This window comes from Medicago sativa, chromosome 4 (genome assembly GCF_051527215.1).
Source record: "Medicago sativa cultivar Bolivia chromosome 4, Bolivia_mono, whole genome shotgun sequence".
Classification (NCBI taxonomy): Eukaryota; Viridiplantae; Streptophyta; class Magnoliopsida; order Fabales; family Fabaceae; genus Medicago; species Medicago sativa.
The window spans coordinates 32053354-32077699 of NC_140752.1; the positions used below are offsets into that span (position 1 = coordinate 32053354).

Genomic DNA, 24346 nt, shown 5'->3' on the forward strand with positions numbered 1-24346 from the left:
AATTCTTCGTTGTCTTTGTGAGGGGGAGACAAAAATGTGTTCTGCACTCTTTTTCCCTTAACCATGGTTTTATCCCATTGGGTTTTCCTGGTAAGGTTTTTAATGAGGCAGATTATGACATAAAAGGATGTACTATTTTTCCTTCACTAGAATTTTTTCCCATTGGGTTTTTCTCTAGTAAGGTTTTAATGAAGCATATCCTAATGGACATCCAAGGGGGAGTGTTATGAATAATTGTAAGTTAGTGGATGTCCATCCTTAGTCTTCCACCTTCCTATAACCCCCATTAGTGAATGTATGGTTAGTGGTCTTTAATTGCTTTGATCATTCACTTGCTCATTTGTGACCTATAAATAGAACCTATATTGTAATGTAAAGGACACACTTGAGAAGCAATACAATATACTCTCTTGTTCTCCATTCATCCTTTTCTCTCTACTTTTCTATGTTGTTCAATATTTTGCAATACTTTGGATTAATTTCATAACAATATTGTTTTTGTTATATGAGTCCAGCTTCCATGATACCAACATAATATAATGTTGGTTCCATCCCCCATCTCTCTCTCTCCCCACGCACACACTATTAATAATAATTTACTCAATGGATCAAAGGGACAAACATTAGAAATGCTAGATAACTAATAAAAAAAATTACTATTAATAAATATGTTTTTTTAACTATAATTACAACCAACATTTTTATTTAAGATCTATTCAATGGGTCAAAGGGACAAACATGATACATAAAATTAATTTAGTTACATTTAATAGTTATTATATTTATTGAGAAATTTCGTGCAACCGAAAAATTGTTAAAAAATATTTACTTGATGTAAACATGGGATCGATGGAGTTTTTTACTATATAAAGTGATCAAACAATTCAACATTTATTATATGCAAAGTTAAAAAAAATGGCTAAAATTATCAAGTTTCTTTATAATACGATCCTTTTTGTTTGTTTGTTTCTTCATGTAACTTATGGTGATAGTAAGTTCATTCTAATTTTTTATTTATCTTAGAGAAAATATTTCACTCATATTTAATAATATTTCGTTATCCCTAATTTATATTACAGGAGAGTGTCTTACTAACGCTGATTGCCAAAAAAAATATCCTGGCCCTAATCAACATCTTTTGAAGTGTCGTATCGGTCATTGTGTGAGCTATCCCAAATAGGGTAATACATATTTCTCTTTTAGATCTAAACTTTTTATTTTATTTGCTCGTTATAATATTGTTACTGTTATAATTTGTTCATATCTTTCATGTACTTCTTTTACCTTGCAATTTAATCACATTATAGCAGTTTTAAACATGTTCTTTAGGGGTATATATATATATATATATATATATATATATATATATATATGAGGAGTGATCAAATTACACCGATTTAAAATTACATCAATGTTACACCGTTCAATATCATTTTACTCGATGCTTATTTTTCAAATTTGATCGTTGAAGTGTAAGTTTATATCACATAGATCATTCACGTAATTTTCAACGAAAATCTAAAATCATTTCGTATGTTATTAAAATACATCAAGATTAACGGTTTATGTACTTTTATAAACACCGTTAATTTTGTTGTGTCTCAATGACATATCAAATGATTTTAGATTTTTGTAAAAATTTACGTGAATGATCTATGTGATATAAACTTACAATCCAACAGTCAAATTTGAAAAATATGCATCGAGTAAAACGATATTGAGCTGTGTAACATTAAATGGTGTTTATATATATAGTGAAAAAGGAGTATAAGGGATACTCTAACAATACAATAAAATCCAAGGCCCTGAAGGGGTATCATTTTAAATCAGGGACCAAAACTCTAGAAACGTCAAAATAATGGGATGGAAGTAAGTACAACACAAAAATAAACCACCACACATCCTCGACACAATTATATTATACATCATCATTAAAGTTCATTTCAGATCATTCCTATGTATTTGATAAATGCTAAACTAATTGTTGACAATCAAACTAGTAAATTATGATGCCATAAATGCTCTCTATAACAATGTGAAAATGCCATGTTACTTCTCGTGGAGTTAAAATGTTATAAGTTGATCACAATCCAAATTTTGGGCTAGAATAGACCATTATAGTGGCATCTAGCGAAGTTCACAATAATGATAATACCCTTATAAAAGATGGGACCAATAATACAGCTTGTGCACCCATACACACGGTAGTGACATAACATCATTGAAATCTTATGAAATTCTCCACCAATAGTTTTTATAAGTCATGAAAACTTGATCCATAAAAATCACAAACTAATCATTTATGTTTGCACGACAAAGTCGTGTTTCTATTTTCATTCATATCTATAACATCAGTCGATTGCCATGCTCATAATTTATTTTCATCATAATCATAGTTTCCCTAATAATATTTTATCTTTATCTTACTTATAATTCTCATGATCATAATAATCAACGATCACATTAAAACCTACAAAATAAAAACATACTTAAGTTAACATATACTAAGGCATCATAAACATATAAATGCCTTAAACATTCCAAGTACATGACTATGTTATTGCAAATGAAAAATATATCATCGATGGCATATCTTATGACATACCTATATTGTATATGGAGGGACTGATATTAATATTTTTTATAGAAGAATAAAAGAATGATATTTTTATGTTACTTTGTGAAAAATACATCATATTGATTGTTTTTAAGATGTGGGTGGAAGTTTAAATGAATTAGACGGTGAAGGCCCCATGGGATTTGTCAACCCTAGTAACTCTTTATGATTCCTTGATTTTAGGGCATATTTATATAGTTGAGAATTTTTGACTAGTTGCCTAATATTCTAATATTAGTGAGAATGCGATGTTCTAAATTTCACCCTAAGAGGTGGTGTTCTTCTTTTACTTTCCTTGTCACCATATTCTATTTTATTAAGTAGAAGTTATGTATGCATTGTAGTAGACATGTAGGAACGGTTCATTTGATTTTTGTACCCCTTTTGCAATTATGTGTACGTTTAAAATGGGTTGCAGTCATAAATGTATATCCGTGTGTTTGTTTCTATGCATTACTACTTTTGTACAACCTTAAGTTTCATATGATATATGTATTCATACAGGAAGGCTAACATAGGTATTATGTGCCATTTTTTTCTTCATGTATTTCATATATCTCTTAAAATATTATGTAAAGGAGCTTAATGAAACAAAAGTTTTACATTCGATTGTAAATTAGAGACGTTCATGAATGAATGTCATTATAACCCGTAGCATTCCAAGCTAACGATGCTTGTTCGATTCCAGCTACCCGCTTATATCATATTTCTCAATATATTATATTTAAATATATCCTTTTTCTATTATAGAATCTCACCCCCTTTTCTATGTGTTTCTTTTCTATTAGTATATACAGATTATCCTCATGACAAGAATGGGGAGTAGTATCAAGGTGTTTGTGTGCGAGAATAAAGTGGATACTTATTTTGTAACCTATATTATGTTTTTCTTTAAAGTTTAATGGATTATTGTTTATGTTTAAATTGTGTTCTAGGCACGGATATTGTGACATCAATTCCTAGTTTAATATTTGGACTTGACTTATTTTCTTGGATCTTGAGAAAACATTACGTATTTTATTTTATTGTGAGGATAATTATAAGGCACTACGAAGGAAAAAAGAATTATTTTGAGTTATTACATTGAAAAAAATGATGTTATATTTTAGACTACATGAAAATTTAAACTCCAAAATTCATATAAGGCATTAACAAAAGATATTAAAACTTCAAAATATGGATATTATTAAACTTGAAATAAATCTTAACAATAATGTAAATATTTTATAAAAATATATATACAATGAACAATTTGACAAATAAAACTTACCAGTTATAAGCCTCTGACTTTAATTTGGAACTCCAATATTATCTCAATCGGGATCGTGACAAGAAAACTCATATACTCTTTAAATTGTCAATGATATCAACTACTTCAAAAAGTATCACCTCAAACATACTCCCTCCATTGTCAATTATAATAAAATTTTAATTCTTTAGATTAATTCAATTAATGGTATATATGATCTATATTATAGACCACATCCATCATTAATTGTATAAACCTAAAAAGTCAAAATTTGCTTATAGTTGACAACATAGGGAGTATTAAATAAATTTTGTAGCATAGAATACAAAATAAACTTATATGTTCAGTTCCATGGTTGGTGTGTTAAGCATGGTAAAAACCTCTCAAGCTATCATGGACTTCCTAAATTCAAGAATGGTTGATAAAATTCCTCTAGGGTTTTGATGATAACAAAGTATTGAAGAACAATTGGATTATTAACATATGTTCAAGTGAGAAGAATCAAAGAATGGATCTATCATTTAAGAATGAATATATGAAGAGCATCAGAAGGATCAAGAAAATCCTAGAATACTATGGTTGAAGATCTGAAGGAAAGTTAACTAGAACTATACGTCCTTAGAAGAAGGATGCCTCACAGAAGCTGGAGAGTTACCTCAACAGATTTTGTGAAGGTCATCAGACTCAGAAGATGACGGCCAGACTTGGATGACCCTCAAATTTGAGAAAATCCTGAGGGACCTAGAACCCACGTAGGTTTTATCTTCTTCTTTGAACTGTCCCTATCATAGTATTTGATAGAGCAGTTATTTTGTCTTCTTCTACCTACGTGTACAAATAGACAAAGGACCTCAAGAACAAAAGGAATGCAACTGATAATTCTACTTTCAGCAAAGGAAATTCAAAGGATTATTATGTTGGAACAAAATGTGTTTAACATTGCCACCTTAAGTTTTGATGATAACAAGGTATTAAAAGTATTGGTTATGTCAAAACAAATTAGAGAAAAGGAATTTACAAGGGAAGCTTATGTTGCAAGTCAGAGTCTGAAGAATCTGAAGACCATCAAAAGCTGACAGTCAGAGTTTGAAGCTACCAGAGTCTGAAGTCACCAGAGTCTGAACCTGAAGTCAGTTAATTTGGTTATTTGAAGACACAAGATTGTAGAAGGAATAGAAGCCTGGAGCAACGTCTATTTCAAAGGAATTAGAAGGCATTGGATGCTTATCCACTGAAGAAGGGCAGAGAAAGGACAAATAGTACAATTGTACAACCACTACTCCAGTACTCCATATTGTAACAAAATGTGTATAACATTACCTTCTTAAGTTTTGATGATAACAAGACATTAAATATGTCAATTGGATATGCTAATATTTGTTCAAGTATAGGTTCTGAAAGAACAAATGAGAGCAATGAAATTTACAAAAAGGAAGCTTGTGTTGCAAGATTCAAGATAGAGTCTAAAGACAAAGAGCGTCTGAAGACCATCAGAAGCTGATTACCAGAAACTAACGTCATCAGAGAGTCTGAAGAGGATCACAAGCCACAGTTCATCAGAGTCTGAAGACTGAAAGGTGGAGTTAGTTGAAAGTTGTTATTCTCAAGACATATCACTGCAGAAGGAATATACGCCTAGAGCAACGACTATTTCAGAGAAATTAGAAAGCATTGTATCTTATCTATTGAAGAGTGCATGAAAAGCACATAGTACAATTGTACAACCACTACTCCACTACTCCATTCCTCATGTCTGTAGTAGTACGAAATAAGACTTCTCTCTATCTCTTTACATTATCCGCTGTATAAGACTCTGAACTTTGTTCAAGACTCTAAACTCTATCAAACTCTGAACACTGGACTTAGTTTTTAAAAAGAAGAAAAAGCTAACACAATTCAACCCCCCTTCTTGTGTTTTTCTCACCTTCATTCCACTCATGTTTGTGCATAGTACTGCTATAGTTGTGTGTCTACTGGTTAATTCTCCATACAAGGAATGAATTTCATATTATTTCCTCTGAGGACATTAACCAAATCAAGCAACTGATCACTGGTGATTGATCAAACTTCTACAACGACTCTTTGATGTGCTGGCAATTCTCCAACGTATCTTTCATACCTCTATATAAAGGAATAAAGACTTGAAGATTTGGATAGACTCTACAACATTAAAAACTATCCCAAAACTCTGTTGAAATTGTTGTGCATCAATTAGTTAGAATTTATTTTAAACTTTCATATCTTAGAAATTCTAGAGTCTTAAGAGTCATATTTGTTTTGTATTGTGAACACCATTGATTGTATATCAAGTGTTCAAACTCAAACATATTTATGTGTAATTTTTTGTTTAGAAGTCTCTTACTTTTTTGATTGAGCATAGGAAATCTCTTGCGTGTGCACTTTAGTATTTGAATTCTCTTGCTTGCGTGCTTGAGCATTTATAATTAGAACTTGATTTTAGTGAATTCTCCTTGGAAGTGCAAGGGGGACTGGACTACTTTCGAATTATGGAAGGAACAAAGATAATTGATTTGTGTCTTTCTCTCTTCTCTCTCTCTCTCTCTCTCTCTCTCTCTCTCTCGCTATCTTTTCTTTATCCGCTGCATTAAACTCTATACATTGCTCCAGAATCTGAACTCTATCAGACTCTAGACTTTGAATTTAGTTTAACACAATTCAACCCCCCTTCTTGTGTTTTTATCACCTTCATATTCAACTGAATTATCCATATCTGGCAAAGGTCCAACGTTCTTGATTAAAGCTTCTCAATGGATCTATTTGCGCTAGCACTCTTCTACAACAACTCTCAGATGACTGCCTATATAAGGAGTTGAATAACTGAAGAAGATTAACAAGACCGCTATTTTTACTTTGTCATTAGTCTGTCAAATCAAATAGCAAAAAAGACTCAGGATTTTTTATTCAAGTTTACATTACCATTGTTAAATCCAGTGTAAGAACAAATTGATTTGTTTACTACTGTAAACATTTAGAAAGTCTCTCGTCTACGTGCTTTAGAATACAAGTCTCTTGTTGAAACCTTGAGCACTTAGGAAGTCACAATCAGTTGTGATTGAGCAAGGGAAGGTCTCTTGGAATTGTCCTTAAGCAAGGAAGTCTTTAGGTAAAGTCCAAGAGCATGGAAGTCTTGAGCAGTTGTGCTTGAGCAAGGAAGTCTCTTGGAGGAGTCCTAGAGCAATTTTGTAATCATGTGTGATTATAGTGAAATCCCTTGGAAGTGCAAGGGACTGGACTACTCCTGTGTAGTGGGAGGAACCAGTATAAAATTGATTTGTGTCTACTTTCTCTCTCCCCTCTCTCTATCTATCTTAATGTTATGTATTTATCTGTTGCATTTAGACTCTAAGTCAGAATCTGCATACCTCAAATTTTGACCATGTATTTAACAGTTAGAAAAAGAAACCACAATAAGCCAACACAATTCAACCCCCCTTCTTGTGTTTTTATCACCTTCAGTTGGTATTAGAGCACAATCTGTGCTCTGCTACTTAATCGTGCCACATAAAATGATCCAATGAGAAAACCATGTCTTCCGTAAGTGAAACTTCCACTCTTGATGTCAGCAACGCCTCCACCTCTGATAAAAATAGTTATTCATTTAAACATCCATCCTTCAATGGTGATGCTACAAAAATTTCATGGTCGAAAAGCAAAATCTATATTCACGTCATAAGTGTTGACGATGAACTCCGGGATATCATTGTAGATGGAACCGACTTTGAGGTTGATGAAGAAGGAATGGTGGCAGATAGGAAAAAGCTGACAACCACTCAGAAGAAAATTTATAAAAAGCACCTCAGAGCGAGAGGAATTCTGGTGGATGCTTTACCTCATGTTGAATATATGAAGATTGGGGACAAATTAACTGCAAAAGCCATCTACAAATCACTATGCTCTACCTATGAAGGAAATTAGCATGTAAAGGAAGCTAAGGCAAACCAACTGGCTCAACAGTATGAGCTTTTCAAGATCAATGAAGATTGAACTTGAAGGTGATGAACCAAATAATAAGTCTAAGTCTGTTGCCTTGAGCTCTAAGGAAATGACAGCCAAATCTCCTCAAACTGATAAACTAGAAGAAAATGATCTCGATGATGAATCTGATGATGGAGATTTTAAAGAAATGTGTTGGGTATTTGGATTGGCTGCATTATTGCTAAAACAAATATCCATTTATTGTGTAGTTGGATACTATTTTCCAACATGGTTTAGGCATCTATATGTGATGTTGAACAGAATGTTCCAACATCCTGGCACGGTTCAGTGTGCCTAAGTATATGCCTATTTGTACGCGCGCCTTATCTTTAAAAGGAAATAACTTTTCCTTAACTTGATGTCCAAGCAGTGTACATATCTGTACAAAATCATTTTGGTTTTATTCCCAAAGGAGCAAGAATATTTAAGGGAATATTTGAAGGCGGTTTGGACGTTCTTAAAGATGTTCCTACATATTAGGACTTTCCTTATTTGACTCTAATTCTGTTTTGTAGTTCAGATCAATCTGCAATTTGTTACTGAGGCCCAACAAGGTTTTTTAACCCATATTGCTTCAGTATAAAAGGAAGACTTCAAGACCTAATTAGGTATTCAAGTAGTCATACTAAAAAGTTTAGCTTTTAGTGTTTTGAGTCTGTGTGTTCTACTCTTGTATCGTTTGATGCAAGTTTCGTTCTGTTTATTTGTGATCCTTTCCTGTATCATCTTGATACTTGTTAAGGATTGTGTGTTTGAGTTGTAAACTCGTTGTGCTACACCAAAGCTTGTAAGCAAGGTCATAGTTTATGTTTGAAGGTAACTTCACCAACTGTTTTGTTTGAGGTCTGATAGGTCACAGGGGCTGTGACTGACCATGGGATAGTGAGATTGGATCTCAGATCTAGGAGTTCCTAGGTTGAAGTCTAGACGTGTAGGTCCTAGGTCATAAAGTGTAAATGAGGAGTTTGCTGAGAGCTTTCGAATAAGGACTACACTAGTGGATTTCCTTCCTGGTTTGGTAGCCCCCAGAGTAGGTATGTTTGTCACCGAACTGGGTCAACAAACCTTTTGTGTCTTTTACTTTCCTGCCATTTATTTTCTTGTTTTAATTTCTGTTTACGCTATGATGTTGGAACATTAATCGGAACATCGCAAACGTTGAAACATCTTACAGAATATATTAAAACAAGTACACTAGAATTTCAATTGGCATCATAGCAGGCACCCTGCCTCTTTTAGGGTGAGCTTTAGGGAAGTTTATTTCTAGCCTGATGGATAAGGAAGGAGGATTTGTGAACAGACCACCTCTGTTGGATGGGTCAAACTATGACTATTGGAAATCACGTATGAGTGCTTTTCTCAAGTTAATAGACAACAGAACTTGGAAAGCAGTTCTGAAAGGTTGGGAACATCCTGTGGCACTTGATGCGGATGGTAACAAGACAGAAGTGTTAAAACCAGAAGAAGAATGGACTGCAGCTGAAGATGAACTGGCCGTTGGAAATTCCGAAGCACTGAATGCATTATTCAATGGAGTAGACAAGAATATGTTCAAACTGAACAAGCAATGTATTGTGGCTAAGGATGCTTTGGAGATTCTCAAAACAGCACATGAAGGTACATTTAAAGTAAAAAGTGCAAGACTTCAACTTCTTACTACTAAATTTGAGAATCTGAGAATGATGGAGGATGAAAGCATACAAGATTATCACCTGAATATCCTGGATATTGCTAACGCTTTTGACTCACTTGGAGAGAAAATCTCTGATGAAAAGCTTGTGGGAAAAATCCTCAGATCTCTACCTAAGAGATTTGATATGAAAGTAACTGCCATTGAGGAAGCTCAAGATAATTCTAGTGTGAAGGTTGATGAACTGATTAGGTCTCTGCAAAACTTTGAAATAACCATCAACAACAAGACTGATAAGAAAGGAAAGGGAATTGCTTTTGTCTATAATATTGAAACTGATGGAGCACAAGAGGGTTATGAGGATGATGAAAATCTGTCAGAGTCTCTAGTATTGTGGAATGGTGAGACAACCTCAACCTAATCATAAATCAGCAGCTGATGCAGGATCTGATGGTTTAGTTAAACTTAAGCTGGTGTTGAAACGTTCCAAGGAACATCGGAAATCTAATACAAAGAAAAAAACAAATTCTTGGATCAGTGATCACTGCAAGGGCATAGGTCACATTAGACCATATTGTTTTAAGCTGCATGGGAGATCTGAACAATATCAACTGAAACCAACCAAGATGAAGTGGATTCCCAGAAATGCTAATGCTGGGTTGATTGTTTACACCTCTCTAAGAGCATCATCCAATTAAGACTGGTACTATGACAGTGGTTATTCCAGACACATGACTGGTGAGGATAAATATCTTGAGGATGTTAGACCATATGATGGCAGCTATGTTACTTTTGGTAATGGAGCTAAAGGAAAAATTATGGGTATTGGTAACTTGATCAAACATGGTAGGCCAAGACTGGACAATGTGATCCTGGTGAAAGGACTAACTGCCAACTTAATCAGCATAAGTCAATTATGTGATCAAGGTCTTGTAGTGAACTTCAGCTGACCAGAGTGTCAGATTACTGATAAGGAAGGAGTAGTTATTATGAAAGGAACCAGGTCTAAAGATAATTGCTATTTGTGGGTATCTCAAGAAGAAGCACACCTCTCCACCGGTCTTATAAGTAAAGAAGAAGAGTTCAAGCTTTGGGACCAGAAACTAGGGCACTTACACCTCAAAGGGATGAAGAAAGCTTTACCTTTAGATGCTATCAGAGGTCCACCTGATCTCAAAAATTTTAAGGACAACATATGTGGTGAATGTCAGATTGGAAAACAAACAAGGATGTCCCATCCGAAGTTGGAACATCAAGTAACATCTAAAGTTCTTGAACTTCTGCACATGGATCTGATGGGACCCATGCAAGTTGAGAGCATTGGGGGTAAAAGGTATGCTTTTGTTGTTGTTGATGACTTCTCAAAATTCTCCTGGGTGAACTTTATTAGAGAAAAATCAGACACTTTTGATGTGTTTAAAGAGAGAAGGATTGGGGCTCTCTGAGAATTAGAAGTGATGATGGATCTGAGTTTGAAAATATTAAATTAAATGAGTACTGTTGAATGAGAATAGGAACAAAAAAGATGCAAACATTGTCTTGGTACCGGTAACAACGAATAAAGATTGGGATTTTTGTATACACAAATATTTTATTTTCTTGGTATCAAGAATATGAAGAGAAGTGTAGAAAATGAGATAGTGATTGTTGGAGGTGGTATTTGCGGCCTTGCAACATCCCTAGCACTTCATAGGTTTTATTATTATTCAACCCAAATTTTTTTTTATATATAAAACTTTGATATGATCTTATAAGATAATATTACATTTTCATTAACTTTGCAGGAAGAGAATAAAGAGTTTGGTGTTAGAAAGATCAGAGGAGTTGCGAGCTACAAGGGCAGCTATAATTGTTCAAACTAATGGATGGCATGCACTTGATCAGCTTGGTGTTGGTTCAATACTTAGAGAAACTGCTATTCAAATACATGGGTAATGTTTATTTCTTATCTCACAGTAACCAGAATAAAAATATAATTCTAAACCTATACGCTATTAGATCACAATTTTTTATTTTTTCATTTTAGCGACAAAATTTGCACACACTAAACGCAGAGAAAAAACATGTATTTGTAAGGGTATTGCTATCAACAAAATCGTAATCACTTGAAATAGATGAATGAAATTGGAAGTTGTATTGATGAAGAATAAAAGAGTACAACGGATACCCTAAGCACAATCAAAATTTCCTTAGTTTTATGATCACTAGTCACGTGTTTGTTTGCCTCAATCAATTCTTTTATGCTAAATGTATTTTCACATATGCTAATATAAAAGTATTGCAAGCAGTATTGCAAGTTCGAGCTTGTGCCGCCAACCTATTACGTGTCATTTTTCTCGTAAAAATGCACTTATTCGTGGGAGGGGATTCTCTCCTGTGACTGGAGAGTCCAGTGAGATCCTCTCCATTCAATTTTTTTAATTGCAAGCATTTATAATTATTGAAAGGGTAATTAGAGGCTCAGATTTTCACTGCAGAGCATCCAGTGATATTCTCACTGGAGAGGATCCAAGTCCCTTATTCGTCACCATTAATTGAATGCATATGCAGAATTTATATATTTTTTATCATATAAATCTTCTTTCGAAAGCAAATGAATTTAACGGTATGTGAGTACAATTGGCACATGCATGTCATTCTCTTCTTTTTGATCGCCCAAATACATTATTAAACAAAATTTAAGAAAATGTACTTCAACAGTGCATAAACACTACTTGTTGGTTATTGATAAATAAATTTCAATAACATCATTATCTTATATTTAGGGGAAAATTCATATCTCTTGGCGAGGATGTGCCAAAGGAAGTACCATTTGGGTGAGTAATGACAGAAATCTCTCTGTATAGCTGACTAGAATGGACATCATGTTTGTAACATCTTATAGTAACCTTGCTTGTTAAACAGGATTTATCGAGAATTTAGGTGCTTAAAACGCACTGATTTGATCAAAGCCATGGCCAATTGTTTGCCGATGGAAACTATATGCACCGGATGTCAAGTAGTTTCCATAGGATTTGATCCGATCACACAATATCAACAGCTTGTGCTTAGTAATGGAAGTATTCTTCAAGCCAAGGTACGTCGGGTAAAAAATAAGACTGTTACTTTTTTCACCTTTCAACCTTCTCGTATGCTCTATTCAGATTATAAAATCCGAAAAAATGGTGGGTTTTAGAGGGTTTTCTTAAGTGTTCAACGTTTTTCGGATTATATAATCGAAAATTTGTAGAGCGTGCGAGAAATCAGTAGGGTGAGAAAAGAAATAGTCAAAAAAGAAAGTAGACTTGTCAATTTTGTTCGGATCCCATGGATTGACCCGATTGGCTCGCATTATGGGTTGGTAGGAGCTCTGAAAATAACCGGACCAGTAGGCAATGGATCTTTTATGAATTTTTTTGAATAATATATAAATTATTTATGATGATTGCTGTTTAGGTCTCTCAGATTGGTCAACCTCTGAAATAAGTTGATTGGGAGTAACACTTTGATTTAGAAATCAACAATTGGGTTGTAACATCCGTATGATTTTGTGATTGAGAGTTACGATCATATAAAGCAACCTTCACTACATACTTGTTAACTATCCAAGTTTGCGCTAATCGGGCCCTATCCCAATTTACCCTTATTCCTGAAGAAAACAACCTTTAAAAGATATCTCTCTAAGCCTTTAAAAATACAAAAAATGTCGTTCTGAAGTAATCTCCCGAATGGTTTGCGCATTTGTGGGAGGGCCAAAAGAGAAATAATCAACCCTCGTTTATTTTCTTTCAAATGTGTGGTATGTTGGGCTAGGGCGTCTGGCCCAATTTGAGAGTTCTCATAAAAGCTTCATCTAGAAAGTGTTTTATTTTTTTTTAAATTGCTTAATAGTCCCCTTAATTTTGCTCTCGATCGATTGTTTTTGTGTGTAAATTCCTATTGAGTCGTAATTTTTAATCGGCTTTTTTCAACTAAGTGACCAAATTTAAGTGGCCCATCGAAAATGCTTGTTACAATTTATAACAAGTAAATAATGTGACAGCAAATACAACAACTAAGCACATGTAGTTTGTTGGTAAATATCAGGTTGTTATTGGATGTGATGGTGTGAATTCCACCATTGCAAATATGGTTGGACTACACAAAACAAAGCTCTTGCGTTTCTCTACATGTGCTGCTCGAGGTTTCACAGAGTATCCAAATGGTCATCAATTTCCTAGTGAGTTTGCTATGATAAGCAGAGGTCAAGTCCAGCTTGGAAGGATCCCAATGACTGACAAGCTTGTTTACTGGTTTGTAACAAGACTCAACACTGCTCAAGGTCATTAATTTCTTAAATTCCCCTTGAAATTATACAATCTCTCTGTAAATTTGTTTAATCATAAACCCTAAACACAAAACCATATTACAATAGAAAAATTTGAACTGACGACGATAACTAGAGACAAAAACTTGAAACCATTTTTAGTTTTGACAGCTCAAAGACTCAGTCAAAATTAAAAATAAAATTCATATGTTTACGCGACTATTTAAACTTTTTTAGCAGTATATATTAGTTATATATAATGTAAATGAACTATAATAATTTGCTTTTTAATCAACAAAAATTAGTATTAGTAAAGTGGTAAATTAGTGGATTAGGTTATTTTTTAGGTTAGTACAACTCTTTATCAAAACTCTTTTGGCATCTCTCATTTCACTAAGTGGCTTACTTAAAGTACTTCAAGAAATAAAATTGTAAAATGGAGATGGTAAAATGTGATTAAATACATGTATTTGAAATATTCTATGCTAATTGCATAGTTAATAAACTCTTATTGAATATTTTAAATTGATAACTCACTTTCAACCTACAAAAGCAGATTCAATAATTTCAAAAGATCAAGCTCTTATACGACAATCATTAATGGAGTCGATGGAGGGTTTTCCGATACATGCGATGGAGATGATACGAAATTGCAAACTGAACTCTTTGCATCTCACTGACTTGAAGTACCGTCCACCATGGGATTTGCTTCTTAACAAATTCAGTAAAGGAACAATGGTAGTTGCTGGTGATGCAATGCATGCCACTGGACCATTCATTGCACAAGGTGGCTCAGCCTCCATTGAAGATGCAATTGTTCTTGCTAGATGTCTAGCACAAAAGATGCATAATACAACAAACGGCATAATAGCGCGAAGTACTGTAGAGGAAGCATTTGATAAGTACGTGAAAGAGAGGAAGATGAGAATTTTTTGGCTCTCTTTAAATACTTATCTTGTTGGGAAGAAGCTTGATGCAAAGTCAAGGATAGGTAGTCATAGCAATCATGTTTGTTCTATTTAGAGACCCAAATTGTCATTCACGATATAATTGTGGAACTCTACATGGAGAGGAAAATCTAAATTACATATGATTTTTGAAATTATAATCTTGTGCCACATATGCAATGTAAAACCTCATTATATGTTATGCTTGTGTATGTATTGTTCTAAGTGTGACATTCTGCCATAATGTGAAATGTGATATTATTTTTTAAAGGCAATGTGAAATTTTGTGACTTTGCTAAATGATGATTTTGAGTGTGTTAATTATGTGTAATTAAACGTGCTTTGAGAATGTTGTGTCATTAGATTATGGTTAGGAATTGTTGATTTTTCGATTTAAAAATTATACCGAACGAAATTAATGGGTGAGTCACGACCAGTTCGCTTTCTTTAAGACGTTTCACGGCACTACCGTAGTTTGTGCAATGTAGACTAACAACCACGCCGTCTCCAGGATAAAACAACCCAGATCACTGTTACGAGTATATACTGCACAGTATATAGTCGCTCAAGAATTACACCTCAAAGTATGGTTCAATCGTTTGATAGAAGCCACTCGATACGGTACATAACCGCTCTATTCGAAACCGACGGGACAGAAAGGAGTAGAAGATGAAGAATGATTCGTTAACACAAATCGGAGGGAGAAGAGAGAAACCGCACAGGAAGCATCGACTGTGAGATTTGGTGTGTGGAATGAGTGGGACGAGCTCTCCTTTTATAGGCAGAGTTCGTAACAAAAAACACGTGACTTGGGGATTAAGTCTGCTTAATCCCTAAGCAAACGCGTTTTGTTTCTTAATTGGATATATCCGGAAGTTTCTGGATATGCGTTTTGGATCGGGTCGGATCGTAACACATTCATTTGCTACGCGTAACGCTTTCGTATAATGAAAAATTAATTAATTAATTAATTTAACATTTTCAAGTGACAAAAAAAAAATATCATTTTTTTTAATCCACGAACCAAGCCCAAACCCGGCCCGACCCGACCGGACGGACGGCGGCGTCGTCGTCGCGCGCGAGATATATATATTTTGTAAGCGTTCACCCGTTCACAAAATTGGGTACCCCAAGGGCACACCCTTGGAGGTCCCTTAACCCATATATAAACACTTACTAGTTGGGGTGACTCTCCAATGTGGGACATTTTTAAGTCACACCCACACACTAGTTGTTTCATAGTGTTTTTCTTTCTAATTTTCTTCACTAGAATGACTAGTGTTCCAACAGTCCCCCACTTGACTTCAAAATGGTTTCGAAAAAACGTTTCCATAAGATTTGCTAATATACAAAGGTGTCGCCAACAACTTGAACCTTTGCATAGTGGAAGGTATTCTGATTTAACAAGAGTTGCTTACAGCATTGAACTCTATCTCAGACATAGAATCCACACACAAACCTTTTCATAGGTGTATTCTAAAAGCCCGTGCGTTTTTTAAGGCCCTGCACGTGTATCCCGGTTTTAACGAATGCTCTAGGAATTCTGCCTTGAAATTCCATAGGACCGGCCTAAGTTCCACATTCGTATAGGTGAGTCTATCAAGGGTACTCCTGTAGCTATGTACCCCACTCAACATAGAGTATATAGCTCATTAAAAGTTACTATTACCTCATCCTTCTTTCGCTGCAGGATCATGCTTTCTATATTCTTTCTCTCATAGCATGTTCTACCACTTCATGACTTGTTCTTACCCATTGAACCTAAATCTTGGGATCTCCAGTCATATAGGTCGGGTTACCATCATTCAGTGGGCTATAGACATTAGTCCCATCCTACTGGATGTTTCTCGGACTTTCTCTTTATTAAGTCCTTTCGTCAAAGGATCAGCTAAGTTTTCATTCATACGTACAAAATCAACTCTAACCGCTCCATTAGAGATACACTCTCTAATCGTGCTGTGTTTTCGCCTTATCTGTCGTCTCTTACCATTGTAATAACAATTCTTAATCTTTGCAATAGCTGCGGTACTATCGCAATGAATTAACACAGCTGGTATCAGTTTCTCCCATAAAGGGATTTCAGCTAGCAAGGATCTTAGCCAACTTGCTTCTTCACTAGCAGTAGCTAGTGCTATCATCTCAGATTCCATTGTGGACTGAGCCAGAATGGTCTGCTTCTTAGACTTCCAAGAAACAGCTCCTCCAGCTATGCTAAATATATAGCCACTGGTCGCTTTGGAATCATCCGACAAGGTGTTCCAATCTGCATCACAGTACCCTTCAAGTACAGCAGGATATTTTTGATAATGCAGTCCTAATGTCATAGTCCCTTTCAGGTATCTGATGACTCTCTCAATAGCATGCCAATGTTCCTTGCTTGGCCTACTTGTAAATCTGCATAAAAGTCCCACGACATAGGCAATGTCGGGTCTAGTATAATCAGTGGCATATCTGAAACTGCCAATGATGCTCGCATATTCAGTTTGTCTAACACCATCTCCAGTGTTCTTAAAAAGTTTTACACTTGGATCATAGGGTGTGCTTGCAGGTTTACAATCAATGTAGTTGTATTTCCTTAATATCTTCTCAACGTAATGAGACTGATCCAAGGAAATTCCTTTATCTGATTTAGTAATCTTGATGCCAAGAATTACATCAGCTTCTCCTAGGTCCTTCATATCAAAGTTGTTACTCAACAGTGATTTCACAGAATTTATGGCAGGAATGTTTGACCCAAATATGAGTAGGTCGTCTACATATAGACATATGATAGTGCAAATGTTTTTATCATACTTGTAGTAGATACATTTGTCACTTTCATTCACTTTGAACTCATTCGAAATCATTAAGTTGTCAAACTTTTCATGCCATTGCTTAGGGGCTTGTTTTAGACCATACAGAGATTTCTCTAACTTACATACTTTGCTTTCCTGTCCATGGACTACAAAACCTTCAGGTTGCTCCATATAGATTTCTTCTTCCAACTCACCATTCAAAAAAGCAGTTTTCACATCCATTTGGTGTACAATCAAGTTATAAATAGCAGCCAAGGAAATTAGTACCCTTATGGATGTGATTCGAGTAACTGGTGAGTAGGTATCGAAAAAATCTATATTTTCTCTTTGTCTGAAACCTTTGGCTACAAGGCGTGCCTTGTATTTATCAACAGTTCCATCAGGTTTCAGTTTCCTTTTCAAAATCCATTTACAACCTATTGGTTTGCAGCCTGGAAGTAGTTCAGTCAAATGCCAAGTTTCGTTAGACTGTAGAGAATCCATTTCATCATTTATAGCTTCTTGCCATAAGTCAGCATCCAAGGAAGACAAAGCTTCCTTAAGATTTGATGGATCCTCTTCTAATGTATTGACCACATATTCGGGTCCATACTCTTTAGCAGTTCTTGCTCTTTTACTTCTTCGAAGTTCTGTTACATCAGTTATGATGTTCTTATCACTATCCTTAATCACTGGATTGGGATCAGGTGTAGAGTTCATATTTACGCCCCCACTATCTCTTGATAGAAAGAGAAATTTCGTTTCATAGAAATCAGCGTCATTTGATTCTATGATCACTTTAGCCTTTAGGTCATAAAACCTATATGCTTTACTGTTCAAGGAATACCTAATGAATACACATTCATAGGCTCTACTTGCTAGTTTGACTCTCTTGGGATTAGGAATCCTTACATAGGCTAGACAGCCCCATGTTCGAATATAAGACAAATTAGGTTGTCTTTTCTTCAAAATTTCATAAGGAGAAATTTTGTTCTTAGTTTTTGGTACTCTATTTAGCACGTAGCTAACAGTTAATAAAATTTCCCCCCACCAATGAGGCGCTGCGCCGGAATTAAGCATGATTGCAACTACTAACTCGGTAAAGGTTCTATTTTTTCTTTCCGCTTTACCGTTCATTTCAGGAGAGTAAGGTGCAGTAGTTTCATGAATTATTCCGAGCTCTTTATAATACTCATTAGATGTGTGTGATAAGTATTCGGTGCCTCTGTCACTACGATAACGCTTGATTCTTTTATTGAATTGAGTTTCAATTTCTTTGACAAATATTTTAAACATATCAAGCGCATCACTTTTGTTTTTCATTAAATACACATAAGTGTAATCAGAGCAATCATCGATGAAAGTTATAAAGTATCTTTGCCCGTTTCTAGTCAAGTTGCCATCAAGTTCGCAAATATCAGAATGTACTAATTCAAATGGTTCAGTTTCTCTTTTTACAGATTTATGCGATCCTTTTGCTATTTTTGCTTGACTACAAAACTGACATTTTTCAAATTCATTCAAAGATAACTTAGGAATTAAACCAAGATTACTCATATTAGAAATGATTCGTTTATTAACGTGACAGAGTCGTGCATGCCAAATATTAAAATCACACAACATATAAGCAGAAGGAGAAATTTTATTCATGATATTCAATTTAAACATTCCATCAGTAGCATACCCTTTCCCAACAAAAACCCCATCCTTAGTAATAGAGTACATATCACATGCTATGATCTGTTCAAAACCAGCCTTATTCAATAAAAAACCAGAAACTAAATTTTTCCTAATTCTAGGAGTGTGCATCACATCCTTCAATATGAGAGTCTTCCCGGAGGTGAATTTCAGCTCCACATCTCCGATTCCAACAACTTCAGTGGTGTGGGAATCTCCCAACAACACTTTCTGATCTTCAGCAGCAGTGTATGTCTTGAACATAGCACGTTCATAATAGACATGGCGAGAGGCACCAGTGTCTATCCACCAACCATCAAATCCACCCACCATGTTGATTCCAGTTATCATTGCAGTATACGGCTGCTCCTCATTTGTTGCCAAGTGAGCCTGAGCTTGAGCCGATCTAGTGGATGGGTTTCTACACTTTCGTGCCATATGAACTGGTTGTCCGCAATTGTAGCAATTAAACGGTTGAGCAGGGTCATTCTTTGATGGTTGAGCTCTTGGGCCCTTTTGTGGGTTCCCATTCTTATTCCGATTGGAATTCTTATTTGCAGGACGGTTCTGATTCTTAAATTGTTTGCCAGCAGGCTTCAGAACAGCACCCACAGATTTCTTTTTAGTGTTGTTGTTCGAGACAGCAAACACCTCTTCATTCAGTTCTTGTTTTCTTGCCTCTTCTTCAATACGAAGTCGAGTAATCAGACTTTCAAGAGAAAACTCCTTAGTCTTATGCCTAAGGGCATTCTTGAAGTCCTTCCAAGCAGGGGGCAGTTTATCAATTATCACAGCAATCTGAAACTGCTCAGGTAATTGAATCCCTTCAACAAAAATCTCATGAGCTATATTCTGAAGCTCCTGGGACTGTTCTTCGACAGATTTCTCGTCGTTCATCTTATAGTTTAGGTACCGGCTCACAGCAAATTTCTTTGAGCCAGCCTCTTCAGTATTATATTTATTATGAAGAGCATCCCAAACATCCTTAGATGTCTTATGAATCAGATGCAGATCATATAGATGATCCGCAAGACAGTTCAATATGTAATTCTTGCACAGGTAATCATTTTCATGCCAAAAGAGTATATCCTTTTCAGCCTGTTTCACCTTTTCAGCATGTTCGGCATTAAGCCTTTCCAACTCAGCATTAGTAGCAGATACAGAAGAATCTGTAGACACTGCTGTCTTACCGTTACTAGTCGTTTCCATAGGAACAGACATCGATGGTATCACAGGTATGTTGTCCTTCAAGACGTAGGCAACCTTTTTCGTAGTTAAGAAAAACATCATCTTTGTTTGCCAACGCTTGAAGTTACTACCGTGAAACTTAAACGGTTTGTTGAAATCGATAGCTGTTCCAGATACACTAATTTCGTTGTTGGTACTCATGTTTTCAGAAACGTCTTAAAATTGTTGATTTTTCGATTTAAAAATTATACCGAACGAAATTACTGGGTGAGTCACGACCAGGTCGCTTTCTTTAAGACGTTTCACGGCACAACCGTAGTTTGTGCAAGGTAGACTAACAACCACGCCGATTCCAGGACAAAACAGCCCAGATCACTGTTACGAGTATATACTGCACAATATATAGTCGCTCGAGAATTACACCTCAAAGTATGGTTCAATCGTTTGATCGAAGCCACTCGATACGGTACGTAACCGCTCTATTCGAAACCGACGGGACAGAAAAGAGTAGAAGATGAAGAATGATTCGTTAACACAAATCGGAGGGAGAAGACAGAAACCGCATAGGAAGCATCGACTGTGAGATTTGGTGTGTGGAATGAGTGGGGCGAGCTCTCCTTTTATAGGAAAAGTTCGTAACAAAAAATGCGTGACTTGGGGATTAAGTCTGCTTAATCCTTAAGCAAACGCGTTTTGTTTCTTAATTGGATATATCCGGAAGTTTCTGGATACGCGTTTTGGATTGGGTCGGATCGTAACACATTCATTTGTTATGCGTAACACTTTCGTATAATGAAAAATTAATTAATTAATTTAACATTTTCAAGTGACAAAAAAATATATATCATTTTTTTTAATCCACGAACCCACGACCCAAGCCCAAGCCCGACCCGGCCGGTCGGACGGCAGCGACGCCGCTGCGTGCGTGATATATATATTTTGTAAGCGTTCACCCGTTCACAAAATTGGGTACCCCAAGGGCACACCCTTGGAGGTCCCTTAACCCATATATAAACACTTACTAGTTGGGGTGACTCTCCAATGTGGGACATTTTTAAGTCACACCCACACACTAGTTCTTTCATAGTGTTTTTCTTTCCAATTTTGTTCACTAGAATGACTAGTGTTCCAACAGGAATTAATGTGAGAGTTATAGAAAGGTTTCAATCATTTTTTAAGAGTTTAACACTCTTTCTTGGTTTAGTGTGAAAAAAAAAGGGTTAATATAGATCTTGTTATGTGTTGGTTTTGCTCAGATCTGGAACAAAAGAATTGAAGTTACTGACTAGAAGAACACCGTCTTTTTTATGTGCAATAACACCGTAATCAAGATCCATGAACGAAATAGGTTTGGAATCAGAGGAAAATAAGAAGAGTTGAGATCTGCTTTGGAGTCATAGAGAGGCGATAGTGAAAACAAATGAATCACGGATATAAACACGGACACGACATGGACACCGACACAGCTAATTTTTTTAGAAAATCATATAATTCAGTGTAATTATATATCTCAGTGTCGTGTCGGTGTCCGACACGACACGTGTCAGACACGAGGACACAGTTATCCGAAGAATGTCCGTGCTTCATAAGATAGAATGTAAAAGGGATAGAGAGAACATAAAATAATTGGTTTGGAATTTAATTAGGAAACAAGATGGAACACAGAAGGAGAAAAGATGAGAAGATGAACTCATATACGGAAACATGGAGAACACAATATCTCTTTTTAATTTAATTTAATTTCTTTTCTGTTTATTCTTGTTTTTTTTTTATATATAAATACTGACATGTATGTTGATTTATATATATAGGAAGAAAAAAAAATTAAAAACATAATTAATTACGGAGTAAGCGTGCCACATAATCAACACATGCTGACACATCATGCCACATCAGCGATTCTGCACAGTCATATATGGTGTGACGGTCTAAAACAAAAGAATCTTCATATTACAAGATTTCAATCTAATTTTTTTTTATCGGAAAGTAAACCAGAATTCGCTAATATTACAGGGGGTAAACATATATTAACCCAAAGAAAAAAAAATACTCTTGCCGATTCCAATTTTATTAAGGTTGCAATCAACATTATAGCTATATTCCCTTTCAGATATGTTTAGGCTCAAATTTTGCCGTTTTTTAGGTTTCGTGTTGTGTTGTGTTGATGTTTGTTTGTTATTGTTTTGTGTTGTTGTTGATGTTCATTTTGTGCTTTTGTATGCTTCTGGTATGAGATTGGGTGGTGGCATCGGATGTGATTTTTTTGCAGTGGTTTGGTTACTTAAACTCGAAAGGGTCCGATTATATTAAGCCGAAAGGGCTATTTGGTGTTCTTTGAAATCGGTTGAATTGGTGTCCCTGTGCTTGATTCTCTGATATTCTAGGTCTGTTGAGATCTGAATGTCTCAAGACTTCAGGGCTGCCTCTTCTCTGGTACCTCTTATCATCTCAGTTTTTGCGATTGAGATTGGACTGTTATGCTCAAAAGAGCTGTTATGCCTGCTGCGTTGTTCAGGGGGTTGTTGGTACGTGGATCGTGATACCGTGTTGGCGGTCAATCCATTCGCCAATTGTGAACCTGGTTGATCCTGTGGATGCTCACTCTTCACCTTTTTTTGTTATCTAGTTTTGTTCTCGTAATCGGGTTCACTAGGTGGCGCTCATGGGGAATGTTGTTTTATTAGGTTTGATTAGGTTGGTCCACCTGGTTTGTATTTTCATGTTTGATACCCTCTTGGGTTGTACCTGGGTCAGGTTTTATGTCCCCCCCAGTCTCTGTATCTCATTTTTTATTTATTTAATCTCCTTTTTGCCTAATAAAAAAAACATTATAGCTATCGTACTCCACAATCCGTTGTTCCAAATCTTCTTTCAAATTTCAATTCAAAGCTTTTAATCCTTGGTGCTAGAGACCTTACAAATATGTTGAGTTGTTTAAGTCTTCCTATTCGAGTAAGTTATTTAGTTTAGAAAGTTGTTGTTCTCACGACAATAATTTTCTCAAAACACATGGAAATGACCAAAAAATTCAATGGTAGTCAACTATCACCGGTTTTCTGTTTATAACTCAACAGTAGTTAACTACCGCTAGGTGTTTTTGGTCATTTCCATGAGTTTTTGGTCAAAACAGCAATTGTCTTTATTTTATCATGTCAATTGGTTTAGAGTTAGGTACCATTTAGTTTGGGAAAGTTGAAAACCATGATGGACAAGTTTACTTTTTACCTCCACCTGACCTGTAATCTAGTTATGAATGATTTTTTATTATTATTATTATTATTATTATTATTATTATTATTATTATTATTATTATTATTATAGTTATAGGAATTGATATGAAAATATTAGAGATGACGGTATTACTAATTAAATGAAAGATATAATTAATACAAATAATTGTGGCACCATTTTAGACTATTAGTTATTTTTTATGATTTTTTTCTTTACTCTTCACAAATTAAATGTAGAGATTAATTATTGGCTATCAAAGGCTAATATGAACCAATGAATCTTATCGGTCACCTTTAATAACGTCTCCTCTTTTAAACATATTTTATTTAACTGCAAGAATCAAATATGATATATTGATTCTGTTATATGAGTTCAGCTTTTCATATACCAACATAATATAATGTTGGTTTCCACCCACACCCCCCCCCCCCCCCCCCCCCCCCCCCCCCCCCCCCCCGCGCCTTCTTCTATATACACATACATACAGACATACACATATGCTATTAATAATAATAATTTACTCAATGGGTCAGAGGCACAAACATTAGAAATGCTAGATAAGTAATAAAAAAAAAATTACTATTAATAAATTTGTTTTTAACTATAATTACATGCAATATTTTTATTTAAGATCTATTCAATGGGTCAAAGGGACAAACATGATACATAAATATAATTTAGTTACATTTAATAATTATTCTATTTATTGAGAAATTTTGTACAACGGAAAAATTGTTAAATTTTTTTTACTT

General features: G+C 35.1%; 1 protein-coding gene, 1 long non-coding RNA gene and 1 pseudogene across 3 annotated transcripts; all 3 read left to right on the top strand.

Moving 5' to 3' along the window:
- The first annotated feature begins 832 nt into the window (after positions 1-832).
- LOC146928791 (uncharacterized) lies at positions 833-3612 on the top strand. Its single transcript, XR_015005856.1, has 3 exons — positions 833-991; positions 1080-1181; positions 3406-3612. It is a non-coding gene; the product is annotated as an uncharacterized LOC146928791 (long non-coding RNA).
- A 5521-nt stretch (positions 3613-9133) lies between these two features.
- On the top strand, positions 9134-9913 carry LOC146928792 (uncharacterized). Its single transcript, XM_085707125.1, has one exon. It carries the CDS (start codon positions 9134-9136, stop codon positions 9911-9913), a length of 780 nt encoding a protein of 259 aa, XP_085563251.1.
- Positions 9914-10294: 381 nt separating this feature from the next.
- On the top strand, positions 10295-14968 carry LOC146928793 (monooxygenase 1-like; annotated as a pseudogene). The gene is made up of 6 exons (XR_015005855.1): positions 10295-11185; positions 11277-11423; positions 12258-12308; positions 12397-12568; positions 13558-13792; positions 14334-14968. The product of XR_015005855.1 is annotated as a monooxygenase 1-like (transcript).
- Positions 14969-24346: the final 9378 nt, after the last annotated feature.

Excerpts from the sequence above, each read along its gene's own strand:
- LOC146928792 (XM_085707125.1), top strand. The coding sequence starts at position 9,134 with ATGGATAAGGAAGGAGGATTTGTGAACAGACCACCTCTGTTGGATGGG.